This window comes from Montipora foliosa, chromosome 7, assembly GCF_036669935.1.
Source record: "Montipora foliosa isolate CH-2021 chromosome 7, ASM3666993v2, whole genome shotgun sequence".
NCBI lineage: Eukaryota > Metazoa > Cnidaria > Anthozoa > Scleractinia > Acroporidae > Montipora > Montipora foliosa.
Genome location: NC_090875.1, coordinates 28,435,180 through 28,447,679, shown reverse-complemented (window position 1 = coordinate 28,447,679; position 12,500 = coordinate 28,435,180). Strand labels below are relative to the sequence as shown.

The window sequence follows — 12,500 nt, the reverse complement described above, 5'->3', positions numbered from 1 at the left end:
TTCTCAAAGCTGTACTGAAGGGTATAGTTAAATTGTAAATGTTTCTACTGGTATATTCATGAAGAGAAATCATATTATTAAACTCCTGTATTTGTTCCAGTTCGATCTAGATCTCCTGCTAACATATTTTCTCTTGTAGGTGAACATTAACAAAGTCACCACCATGTGTTGTCTTCTGGAAAGCTTCTTCTTTCCTGAGAAAGGTGGACCTGACTGGAACATGGACACCAATAAATTGCATTCTCTTATTTGTACCACCTTCCTGTTTACATTTGTATGGAGTATCGGAGGTAATCTGGTTGAGTCATCCATGGATGCTTTCGACACTTTCACCAGGGATTTGTTCGCCGATGCGCACGATGTGAAGGTAAAGCCTACATTGCGAGAGTCTTCATGTTGATTACATGGCAAACAATTCTCAGGCTAAAGAGACCACTCTGATTGCCTGGCTTTTGGTCAGGATTTTACAGTGTGGTCCATTTCCATGGAAATGCTACAGTAAGTGTTTCCGTATTTTTGTCTCTCCCTCTGGAAATTCAAGTTGAAAGAAACGCAAAAAGCTTTTAAAAGGTGGACTTCCTTGTTTTTTGTTTTTGTTTTTTTTTTTAATCACAACAGTACATTTTTCAAAGTTTGCTGATGGAAGACAAAGACTAAGAACATTCACCAAGTGGAAAAGTGTCTGATTGCTCAAAGAAGTGATGCCATATAATAAACAACTAACATCACTAAATCTGGACTGTACTGGGGAACATTGGCCTGCAGTCGTTTTTGTATGGACTTTGCTGCACTCAGTCTATACTAGCTGCCATGTGAGTGTGCCAATATTCTCCAGTAAGGTCCTCGTGCTTGGTTAGTAAGAGGTTAGATTTATTCATAAGGGCTTTTGATTATTATTTTTGATTGCGTCTTTCCACTCCACATCTTAAGCTAGCCGCCCATGCAACCAAAAAAACATCAATCGTTGCATATTTGTTTCTTTTATCATGGACTAATGACTGAAGTCAAGTGAAAATGGATAATAAGTTTTTTGTCAGTTGATTTTCAAAACCAAAATATCTCGCAAAAGAAGCACATGGAACATACAAAAAATGAATAAATCCATATATCGGAATCGGAATGGTCTAAGCACACCACTATTGGTGATGTTATGGGTTGAAGTCTTGTTCAAGCCTTGAGTGTGCCTGAAGTTGTTCCACAAACTGTAATGATCTTTCACGTCGAAAGTCCTATCATATCTGCAGTTCTGATGAATAAATTTCATAGCTTCCACTATGCTATCACTTTTATGGGATATAATACGAAATCGCAATGAACCAGCTCCAAGATAGCTTGATAGATCAGTGGCAATTAGCAGTGTCTGGCACAATCACATGGTCACGGGTTCTAGTCCTGTTCACGCTTATATTTTTTAGGCTTGCAGGGATCGATGGCGCAGTGGTGAGGGCACTTGCCTCCCACTAATGTGGCCCGGGTTCGATTCCCATACTCGGTGTCATAGGTGGGTTGAGTTTGTTGGTTCTCTTCTCTGCACCGAGAGGTTTTTCTCCGGTTACTCTGGTTTTCCTCTCTCCTCAAAAAACCAACATTTGACTTGATTTGTGTTGATTTGTTAATTTCAATTTACAGTGTCCCCAATTAGTGCTCCAGAGCTGGAAGAAGAGACACTTAAATCAAGTTCCTTTCCTTTTCTTTCCCTTTCCTTCTTTTTCTGCAATGAGCTTTAACTTAGGAAAGAGTAGTAATTGTTTCACTCTATTTCTTTTCTTCACCCTCCCCCCCCCCCACCCACTCTCCCTTATATTCTTCCCTACTTTCCCTCTCCACCAACTTTTCCTGTTTTAATCTCTTGGCCTTTTCTTATGGTGCATTGTCTGGTTTAAAATTCAAAGGCATCAATTTTCTCTGAATCTTTGATTTCGCCCCTACAGATTGGTCAATAGTCTGAATTCATTGGGCTCTCGAATTCATTGAAATCATAAATGTATCGAAATTTGCAGTCATATTGGACCCTGAATTCATTGAATACTTGAATTCATCGAACCTGTGAATTAAGTTGACCTTTACAGTTTTAGACTTTTGGATTAATCGAAAACCTTGAATTCATGGAAACCTAGGATTCATTGAACCTTTATTTCACTTCATTCACAGATTCCTGGGTCAGGCGACTTATACAGCTACTTTGTGGATTTTGACACCCGCCGGCTTGAACCCTGGGAAAAGATTATTCCTTCATTCAAGTACAGTGCTGAAATCCCCTACTTTGACTTACTGGTGCCTACGGTTGATACAGTCCGATATGGATTCATGATGGAGAAGCTTCTGGCTATCAACAGATCTGTCATGTTTACTGGGACCACTGGAGTTGGCAAGGTGAGCCACTGGCAGTCAGTTCATTAGTCAGCCAGTCATTGAATTGTTCGTTTATTTGTTACTGTGGTTAGTTTGCCATTTGTTTGCTTGTTCAGGTGGTTCATCGGTCATTCAGTCATACAGTCAAGTCAGCGAATCATTCATTCATTCATTCATTCATTCTTTCATTCATTCATTCAGTTAGTCATTCAGTCGTTAGGTCAATCACTCAGTCATCCTGCCAGTCAGTCAGCCAGCCAGCCAGTCAGTCCATTCAGCATGTCAGTCTCTCAGCCTGCCACTTAGTCAGTCAGGCATTCAGTCAACCATTCGTTTATTTATTGCTTAGGTTAACAATTTAGTTGGTGACTTTTTTTGCTTACAAGTGGTTCACCCGTGAACCAGTCAGTCTTTCAATCAATCACGCAGTCAGACAGTCAGTTAGTCTCGGTCAAACCGTCAAGTTAGTCAGACAGTTGGTGAACAAGTCAGACATTCGGTAAGTCAGTCAGTCAGTCTGTCAGTCTGCCAGTCCGCCATTTAAGTTAGTCAAGTCAACCTCCAACTGTTTGTCAGTCAGTCATTCATGTCAGTTAATCAGTCATTCAGTCAGTCATTCAGTCATTGATTCAATCAGCCAGAGTCAGTCACTGAGTCAGTCATTCTGAATCAGTCAATCAATCAGTCTTTCGTTGTTTTGATCAGTCTCCCTGTGTTTTGTTGGTTCATTCAATTGTTTGTTCCTCCCTTTACTCCATTTTTTAAGTTAAATCAATCGTTTCATCGTACAGTTACCTTTGAAACAGGTCTTCACTGACTGTCAGATATGAAGCCCTTCCTACTTCACTACGTCGTTGAGTCATCCATTTGCTCTTTCGTATATGGCATTCCACCCTGCCGGTGAAGTTTGTAGCCTGAGTTCAACACATTTCACCCTACCTATGGTATATCATGATTTTGAAACAAGCAAACTGTGACTAAATCCTGTCCACATAAAATTGAATCTGCCATTTCAGAATAATATTCTCTCTCTTTTTGTGGTTATATTTAGATGTTTTTCTTTTCCAGTCTGTTGTTGCCAAAGGTCTTTTGACTGACATCAGTGAGAAAGCAAACTATGTCCCCATCATGATGAACTTCTCAGCGCAGACAAGCAGCCAGAGAACTCAAGAAATGATCGAAGTAAAGCTTGAAAAGAAGCGAAAGAACATTCTTGGTAGGACGCACTTTCTTATCTAGGCTAGGCTGCTAGCAGTCTAATGTAGTGGAGCTCTCTCCCCATTCTCCCCACCCCCTGGCTCTCTCCCCATTCTCCCTCGGCTTTTTGGCTCGTGGTCAAAAAGCCGTGGTTGTGGTCTGTCTTCTATGGTGTATCATGGTTGGAAGGGTAAATGCTCGGAGATATTAGCTACACCAAGCTACTCTAAAAATCCAAGGGTAAATAAAGATATATGATATATGATAGGATGTGTGACTGAAGAGGGCGGCTCCACTGACTTAGAAGGGACTGCTATCAGTCTATGTCTAGTCCCCTTGTTTGAAGTTCCCCAAAAACTCAATTGTTTTTACTGTGATAAAATCCCTTTACTTACCAACTGCAAAATATTTTACATATGTTGTTATTTTGACCTCCCCATTTCACTTTTTTATGCCACATGAATTAAAACAAGTGAATTAAAATAATGTAACTCGCAGAGTCTTTGCTTCGACCCACATAACTGCACTTCTCGCTTTAAGTGTTCTCGGATAAGGACTATAAACCGTAGGCCCCGTCTCACAACCCTTGAATGTTCACAACCCAGTGGGACGTAAAAGAACCCACACACTATTCGTAAAGAGTAGGGCATGGAGCTCCCGATGTTGTGGTCAGGCCTCATTTCATTCATTCATGTGCTGGGTGAGATCGCTAATGGACTGATAGCGGCTGCCAGCGGCGCCTATATATGCTGATGTCCGATCTCACCCATAGATCCCTTGCTTGTAAAGCGCATTTGAAAATACCAATAGAAAATGCGCTATATAAATTTATTACCAGTACTTCACAGGAGAGGCTGACCATACCATGGGAAATCCCCCTTTACAACATGGCTTTTCTACTGCCTTACTTTCTGCAAACATCTTATGGGCTCCTTAACATCACAAAATGTTTATCAGAATGCCAACGTTTTGTAAGACAGGCCTAGGGGAGCGGTGTGGCGCAGTGGTGCGAGCACTTGCCTCCCACCAATGTCATATGTGGGTTGAGTTTGTTGGTTCTCTACTCCGCATGGAGAGGTTTTTCTCCGGGTACTCCGGTTTTCCTCTCTCCTCAAAAACCAACATTTGACTTGCCTTGCGTTAATGTGTTTACACAAGAGAAAATGAGGGGACAGAGAGGGAGGCTCCCGGTCGAGCCCTTGGGATATGTCATGTCCACGAAAGTTATTTTTAGACGAGCGGAAGTCTTTGTTATAGCGGAAGTCTGTCTTCCGAGATGTCCGCGTGCATTTTGAAAAGACATGATGAATATTTATTCATCAGCCTTCCACGTGCGCCGCCATTTTCTCTTTTCACTAAGAATCTGAGAGCGAGGCAAGACTGCATGCGGACGTCTTGGAAGACAGACTTTCGCTATAACAAAGACTTCCGCTCGTCTAACAATAACTTTCGTGGACGTGACATATCCAGGCCAACGCCCTGAGACTCCCTCTCTGTCCCCTCATTTTCTCTTGGTTTACAGTGTCCCCAATTAATGCTCCAGCGCTAGAATGCATAGACACTAAAATAAAGTTCCTTTCGTTTCCTTTCCTATTCCGTGAGTCCTTCACGGGAACAAATGCGAGACCCTAATAGACAATTGCTTTAACGGTCCACTGATAAGTTTTTTCATTCGTCTTTAACCCATGTTTCAAATATACAGTCGTTTCATTCAATAAACACGTTCTGCACTTTTCATTCCAGGTGCACCTGCTGGTAAACGAGTGATTATCTTTGTTGATGATTTGAACATGCCAAAGCTGGATACTTATGGAGCACAACCACCAATAGAACTGCTAAGACAGTATCAGGTAACATTTACGTTGAAACGTTTCCTCCAAGCTTTGCTGTCATGAACCTGAGCAGCTGATGACTTGCCATTTTTTGTCATCTTTGTCGATTGCATTTCTATGGAGGATGTCTCGAGACTCCCCTCTTTTCCCAGTAATAAATACTTGAACTCCTATATGTCGTTGACAATCGGGGTTTTTATGATCCAATCAGCTCTGTCCAAAATGCTGCAACAGTTTGCAAAATTGGTGGGACACTCCCATTAAAAAAAACACCTTTTCTTGCTTTCAATACCTGCCAGTTCTAGAATTCCAAACTTTCCTACTTCCCCCACCCTCTCCCCCTTCAATGTTGACTGTTCACGTTTTCAGCAAATTTTTGTATTGCTAACAACATTGATAGAGAGGGGGGGGGGGGAAGGGGGGTGAGGACGGCTGCAGTGTGTGAGATATTAGGTAAATTAATAACGCCCAAAGAAGATAAAGGGTCTCCACCAGTTTTACAACTTGTTGTAGCCTCCTCGTTCGTCTAATTATGACATGCTTTCACCTTGCAATTGAGGCGCTAGGAAGGGTATTGCTATCCACACATTATAGATTTTCCCATCTGAATAGAAGTCTTTTTGGTCTTTTTGAGAAACTGGGTCGTCCCCAGTCGCAAGGGAACTTCTCGACAGATGAAAACTAGACTTAACGAATATTCTTGGTATGTTTCCTCTTGCAGGATTTTCATGGATTTTATGACCGAGAAAAGCTGTTCTGGAAGGAAATCCATGTAAGTTGTGTGGCTCGTTCAAATACCTCATTGCTGGCTATGTTCACGTGCCCATGACAAGTCTCATCGCTTCCACGGACCAACTTCCTGTATTAAGCAGATATGTCCAGATATCTATGCACGTAATTGGATGCTCTCCGATTTCAATAACGGTCATCAAGTGTCTGCTTGCTCTTTTCTCTATCTTTTAGCATCTTTTGTGTCTGGGAATACTAATTATTAGGGAGCTTTAGCAACGACGACGGCAACGGCAACGGCAACGGCAACGAGAACGTCGTCGTTTAATGTGAATTCGCGTTATTGGTGGACAAGTAGAAGAGAACGCTGGGAACGAAGATGTATAGTAATTACTTCGCGACTTTTCCAAGCATTTTGATGTGACAAAGGTGTGGCAAACCCTCGAGACCGAAACTAGTATGAACTGCGCTCACTTTAGGGGAGAAATTGAAAATATATCCTCAAGCGCTGACTTTCTCACTAAAACCTCAAATTTGGTCATTCACGTTGCTGGTTTGCTGGCGACGGCAAAGAAATAGACAAAAATGAAAAGATGCACTTGCAGAGCGTGCAAAGCTATTGCTTTTGCTCACTAAATATGCAAATTTGTGACGTTCTCGTTGCCGTCGCCGTTATCGTTGCTAAAGCTCCCTATTAATAGCATAAAGTGCATGTCTCTCTAACTATGCTTCTCAAGTAAAGATAGTAGTTAAAGGCTGCAGTTCCCTAACCTAAAATTGATGCCAGCAATCACTCTCGTTGTTAGAAATATTTATCAAATGCTAAGACACTTCGCCTTGGATATCAAGGTTGGGCATACTTTTTATTACTTGCTTTTCAGGCCTGGGTTGTTCGAAGCATGGTTAGCGCCAACCAACCAACGGTTAGCGCTAACCATGCAGGCTTCGACCACCGAGCCCCTGGGCATAAGTGCTCACGTGTGAAAACAAATTAAGCAAGGCGTCTTGTTGTCTAGCAACCCTTCTGAGTACGCCTGGTTTTGCAGCAATGTGGAGCAAAGTAGTTTGATCTTTGCTTCTATTCAAGGCTCTTGCTCCACCCTGTCCTCTCCCACCCTCCCACCCCATTTTGGCATCTTTTGCCCATTTTATTCATTTTACATAAAATTAATCTACCCGTTTTGTTTAATTTGTCTTTATTGCAGGATATGACCATCTGCGCAGCTTGTGCTCCCCCAGGGGGTGGTAGAAATCCAGTCACTCCGCGCTTCTTACGTCACTTTAGCATGTTCAGTATTCCGTCATCTGCTGAGCATATATTGAAACACATCTTCAAGGTACTAAGCTGACGTCCGATCTGACCTTAGAGAAAGAATCGTAAACCACCATGATATGTGTGGTATATACCTCCTACACCAAATCTTTGTTTATTGCATCCAAGGCCTCTTTGCAAACCTCTATTTGAAGCTTGTCTTTGTTCTCTTTTTTTATTTATTTAGGCTATTGTCTCTGGTTTCTTAATCGACTTTCCACATGATGTGAGGAATTGCGCAGATGCCATTGTTGGAGCGAGGTAACACATTTTTCTGTTTCTCGTCTCAAAGTCAAGGGGCGATAATTTGGAGCGTTCTTTAACCCGCAATGTCACATTAGCGCTGACAACTTAGCCCTTTATTTTTAGATTAAATTACTTCTTTAGACAACAAGTTTGTACTTTCAACTCCGTGACGATCTCAACAGAGTTAGGATTAGTGAACAAGCAGTGTTAAATTTCTGACGATCTTTGGAAAACGTTGTTAAAACTTGGGAAGAAAAACTTGGCCATTAGTTAGTGCTAGCTTTTCATCTTTGTCGTTGTAGTTGTTGTTGTTGTTGTTGTTGAGATGTTCTTGTCTTCTAACAGTTCTCACAGGTCCTGATCATTTTTCTCCCTAGCGTCGAAATTTATGTTCGCATGAGCACAGATCTTCTTCCCACACCTGCCAAGTCACATTATGTGTTCAACTTGCGAGATTTGTCCAAATGTATCCAAGGTAAGAATACCTCATGATAATTTCGTTTCTTTTTGCTTTCCCCATTGACTTAACAAATTACATATTCAAGCAAATGCTATCAAACGTTTTCCGTTCTCCTGTCAAATCAAAATGTCAAATCCTTGATTTGTTGAAGCTGCCATTTCGTACTACTTTGTGGCCGAATTAGTGGCAGTTTTTAAACCTACTTATGTGGGATTTTACAAAGCCCGTGCGTTTTTGTAAGATTAATTACGAAGTCTCGCGTGGGGTAGTATATTCCAGGGGCGTTTTGGAATCCTATTGGTCTCAACTTCAGGTTGCTGTTTGCAGAATGTTGTCAATCGTCTTTCAGAAACTGAAATTTGTCAAGGTTCACTGCTATCTTTTTAAATACTCTTCTGATAAGAAGGCACTGCTTATAGACTCATTTTGGCTCCATTGGACGAGGGCGTATATAATGTGAACGCCTTGTGCATTGGTAAACCTACCCTCTTCCGGTTTTGGTGAGTCAACCATTGCTTAGTCGAACACTAATAGGCCTTTGACGAAACCGGATGCAGCCTTTGGGCTTATTAGACATAGGTGACTTTGCAAATATGAGCATTGCATCCGTAGGGGTTGAAGAAGGTTTTAAAAAAAGTTTAGCCAGGATAAATGTAAAGTTAGTTTTGTGTTCACAGGTGTCCTTCAGGCAGATCCTGGTGTCATCAGAGATGCCACTCAGATATTTCGCCTGTTTTGTCACGAAGCTCAAAGAGTGTTCCATGATCGATTGATCAACAAAGAAGACAAGCGATATTTTAACACCATCCTGTCAGAGATGGCTCAGAAACACTTCTCACAGGTTTGTATATGGTTCTTTTAAATCCTTACTGCGCCTTTGATAATGGGTCTCTCAAAACAGCTTTTATGCTTCAATTCGCAAATCTACGAACTATTACTTCTCTATCTTTATCTCTATCTATATTTATATCTGAAGTCCAGAGTCTTTGCTTATTTTATTCATTTGATACCAGAACATGGACTCTGAGAAGTTTGAAACCACTCCAATCCTGTTCGGTGATTTTATGAAGATGGGAGCTGACCCTGCTGACAGGATTTATGAGGACTTGGTTGACATAACTAAAGTCAAAACACTCCTAACTGATGTAAGATAATCCGACTTCTTTTCTCTTAAGCATTGAAGATTATTTTTGTTGCTGCTGCTGCTGTTTGTTAAGTTATTTATTTATTTATTTTGGGTGCCACAATTAAATTTGGAAAGCACTGACAATTAAGCTTGTACGTAGATCTGAGTTTGCTCTGTATTGTTTGATCAAAAAATTATAGCTGAGAAACACGTGCGCAGTGAAGATAAAATTTATGCATGGAACATAACCAATCACAGGACCCTACTCTGTAGCATATGTGAACAAAATTGACCAATCAGAGGACCGACCAAACAGTTACTTTTGCATGTCTTCAAATTGAACCTGAATCTCGCAATGCTATCAAATTCTGGTGCGCCAATATACATGGTGAGGGTTACATTAAGAGAACACTATCCGATGGCAGTACCAGACTGCAGTAGTATTGGTGGATTCTCTTGGATTCTCTTGAATTCTTAACCCCAAAATAAAGTTCGGTATGTTTCTCTATTAGAACATAACCAATCTGCTGAAGGAGGCCTACTGCTTGAGGAGGCCTACTAGAAAACCGGACTTTTGCTTGTCGTGCATCTCCAGACATTCGGACGGAATTACCTTGAAGCATGAAACTGCTCAAGTTTAATATGCCGCAATTTATAATTTCCTAATTAGTTTTGAGGGCATAAAGAATGCTATTGCATGACCAAGTACTGTGAGACAGTTAAGTTGACCTCGTCTGGTGCTGGTTGCGTGCATATCTCCAATAAATTGACTCAAGATTGTTTCATGCTCTGTGATTTTGTTTCCTTCGCCGTTTTTTCAGTACCTTGATGATTACAACATGAACTCTTCTAAAGAAATGAAGCTGGTCTTTTTCATGGATGCAATCGAGCACGTTTCCAGGTACGGATATCAATGTACACTTACACCTCTTTGTGATTGTTAACAAGTAACCGCACAAAATTCAAATGACTTTTCGTTGTTTCGACTCCAGGATTGCTCGTATGGTTCGTCAGCCTCGTGGAAATGCGCTTCTCGTGGGTGTTGGAGGAACAGGAAAACAGAGTCTGACAAGGTAACATTTGTGGTAATACTCTTGAGTAGTTACCAATTACCAACGGAGTGCTAAGACCTTACTTGAAGTAACGGCCCGCGTTTCTTATTCGTTTATTTATTTCATTAGTGTATATTTTTTTAAAATTTCAATTTGTGGCTAAGGCTATAATTTTCTTAAACTGGAAAACCAGGAAAGTGTAAGTTACGGCACTGCGCGTGAAGATAAGGCGAGGATGAGGCTTTTAAGTCTCATTTATCCTTAACCAACGTCTTTGTTATAAGCCAATTTTGTATTGTGTGGGAGAGACTGGCTTTTCACGTTGGATGTTCTTTTCTGAATTGTGTTGATTGTGTCCTTCATCTGGCGTGGACTCAAGCTAACTACAAAGCTTTCTTTGTTCTTTTAGACTTGCCTGTCACATGTCTGGATACCTCTGCTTTCAAATTGAGCTGACTCGTGGCTACGATTACTCCGCCTTCCGAGAAGATCTCAAGAAACTTTACATGTCAGCTGGAGTGCAGGGGAAAAACACTGTCTTCTTGTTCACCGATACACAGGTAGATTGTCGTTGACGTGGTTTTCATCCAATGATGATAAACTGTGGATACAAAAGTAAAGTGAACAGATCGTCGCCAAGCAATTGCTTCGATTTTGGATTAACACGCCTTGCGATTGGCTTAAGAATCTCGTACGTAATTCACAGCCGATCAGAAGCAAACGCACAAGCAATTATGACTCGCTTGCTTGCATTTTCCAGCAAGTAGCGTCTGCTGCAAGTATTTGCGTTGTGATTGGTTAGAGTAAGGACTCGATAGGCCATTTCCGAGCCTCCAAGGGTGCGTTCGATTGATCTTATTCCAGAAAAAGAATACGTCGAGTGATGATTTAAAACGGTATGTTTGGCGTTTTTAAGCAACAAGGACAATAAAAATGTGTTTAAAATAGCATTTTAGCAAGTGTTTCACAATTTAAACTTGAATCTCCATAAAAACAAAGGATTTCTTACTTATATTCCATGAATTCCTATTCCGGAATACGGTCAATCGAACACACCCTAAGTGCGAAGTTTTTGTTATGGTAATTAGTTCTACTTTACATATGAATGAAAACTAATTTTAATAACTTAAACTTCGCACTTAGACTCGCTTTGAAAAGGAGGCAGACTTGAACTCGGAAAGGGCCTATTGGATACCGCTTTTTAGCGATTAGATGTTTTTCAATGAAGAAGAATTGGAAGGTGTGTCCGCTATTTATTTGAAGTTGTTTGTGTGTGTATTATGATAGTTTATCTTCCTCATCAGCGACATCATTATCAACATCATCATCGTCGTCATCATCATTATCATTGCCGTCGTCATCGTCATCATCGTCATCGTCGTCGTCATCATCGTCGTCATCATCGTCGTCGTCGTCATCGTCGTCGTCATTATCGTCGTCATCATCGTCGTCGTCATCATCGTCGTCGTCGTCATCATCGTCATCTTCATTATCATCATCATCGTCATCATTGTCATTATCGTTATTGTAGTAATTGTTGTTATACCTATCATCACTTTTCTCACAGATTGTAGTTGAAGAATTTCTGGAAGACATCAATAACATCTTAAACTCTGGCGAGGTATTTTTTTCGTCCTTTCTAACTAATTTAACAGTGTGCGGCATCCTTAACTTCCAAGCTACGATCTGTTGTAAGACAGACAAGTAATGACTTGTGGCATTTGGAGGCTGAGCGGAGGAGAAGCACTAGCCTCATGTAACTTGATATACGCACAGCTAAAAGTATGAACCAAACTACTTTATTACGCAGATGGGTTTTGCAACTGGTGACACCGGTCGAGTTTTCTCACATCATAGACCGAACACATAAATAGCGGCCAAAAAAGTATTCGTCCTTTTATGTGCTAATTGGTCTCACTAGCTTCGTTTGCATAGACAAATACAAAAGAAATGTTGCTTGCGAGCGAGGTTAGTGCTTCTAATTAGCACATGAACAAAATAATACATTATTGGCCGCCATTTATGTAGTCGGTCTATTAGCATCCTCAACAGAAAAACATTAAATGACAATGACCACAACCAGGTTTTCTGAGCCCGCGAGACTGAGCACCCCCAGCAAACCATTGTTTTAACGAAAACCGCTGGTCAGCAACCTGGTTCTGGTCATTGCTGTCTAAGGTCTTTCTCCTCAACA

The 12,500-nt window shown here is 41.0% G+C and overlaps 1 protein-coding gene across 1 annotated transcript in view; it reads left to right on the top strand.

Annotated features, from left to right (window-relative positions):
• Nucleotides 1–12,500, top strand: part of LOC138011688 (dynein axonemal heavy chain 6-like) — a 99,657-nt gene that overhangs the window by 50,109 nt on the left and 37,048 nt on the right. Inside the window, exons 43-56 of the mRNA XM_068858811.1 lie at nucleotides 140–367; nucleotides 2,152–2,373; nucleotides 3,421–3,568; nucleotides 5,293–5,399; nucleotides 6,103–6,153; nucleotides 7,316–7,447; nucleotides 7,610–7,683; nucleotides 8,046–8,143; nucleotides 8,806–8,969; nucleotides 9,142–9,273; nucleotides 10,076–10,155; nucleotides 10,247–10,327; nucleotides 10,716–10,866; nucleotides 11,874–11,927. Coding sequence (XP_068714912.1) covers nucleotides 140–367; nucleotides 2,152–2,373; nucleotides 3,421–3,568; nucleotides 5,293–5,399; nucleotides 6,103–6,153; nucleotides 7,316–7,447; nucleotides 7,610–7,683; nucleotides 8,046–8,143; nucleotides 8,806–8,969; nucleotides 9,142–9,273; nucleotides 10,076–10,155; nucleotides 10,247–10,327; nucleotides 10,716–10,866; nucleotides 11,874–11,927 — 1,722 coding nt within the window. The remainder of the gene's footprint in view (nucleotides 1–139; nucleotides 368–2,151; nucleotides 2,374–3,420; nucleotides 3,569–5,292; nucleotides 5,400–6,102; nucleotides 6,154–7,315; nucleotides 7,448–7,609; nucleotides 7,684–8,045; nucleotides 8,144–8,805; nucleotides 8,970–9,141; nucleotides 9,274–10,075; nucleotides 10,156–10,246; nucleotides 10,328–10,715; nucleotides 10,867–11,873; nucleotides 11,928–12,500) is intronic.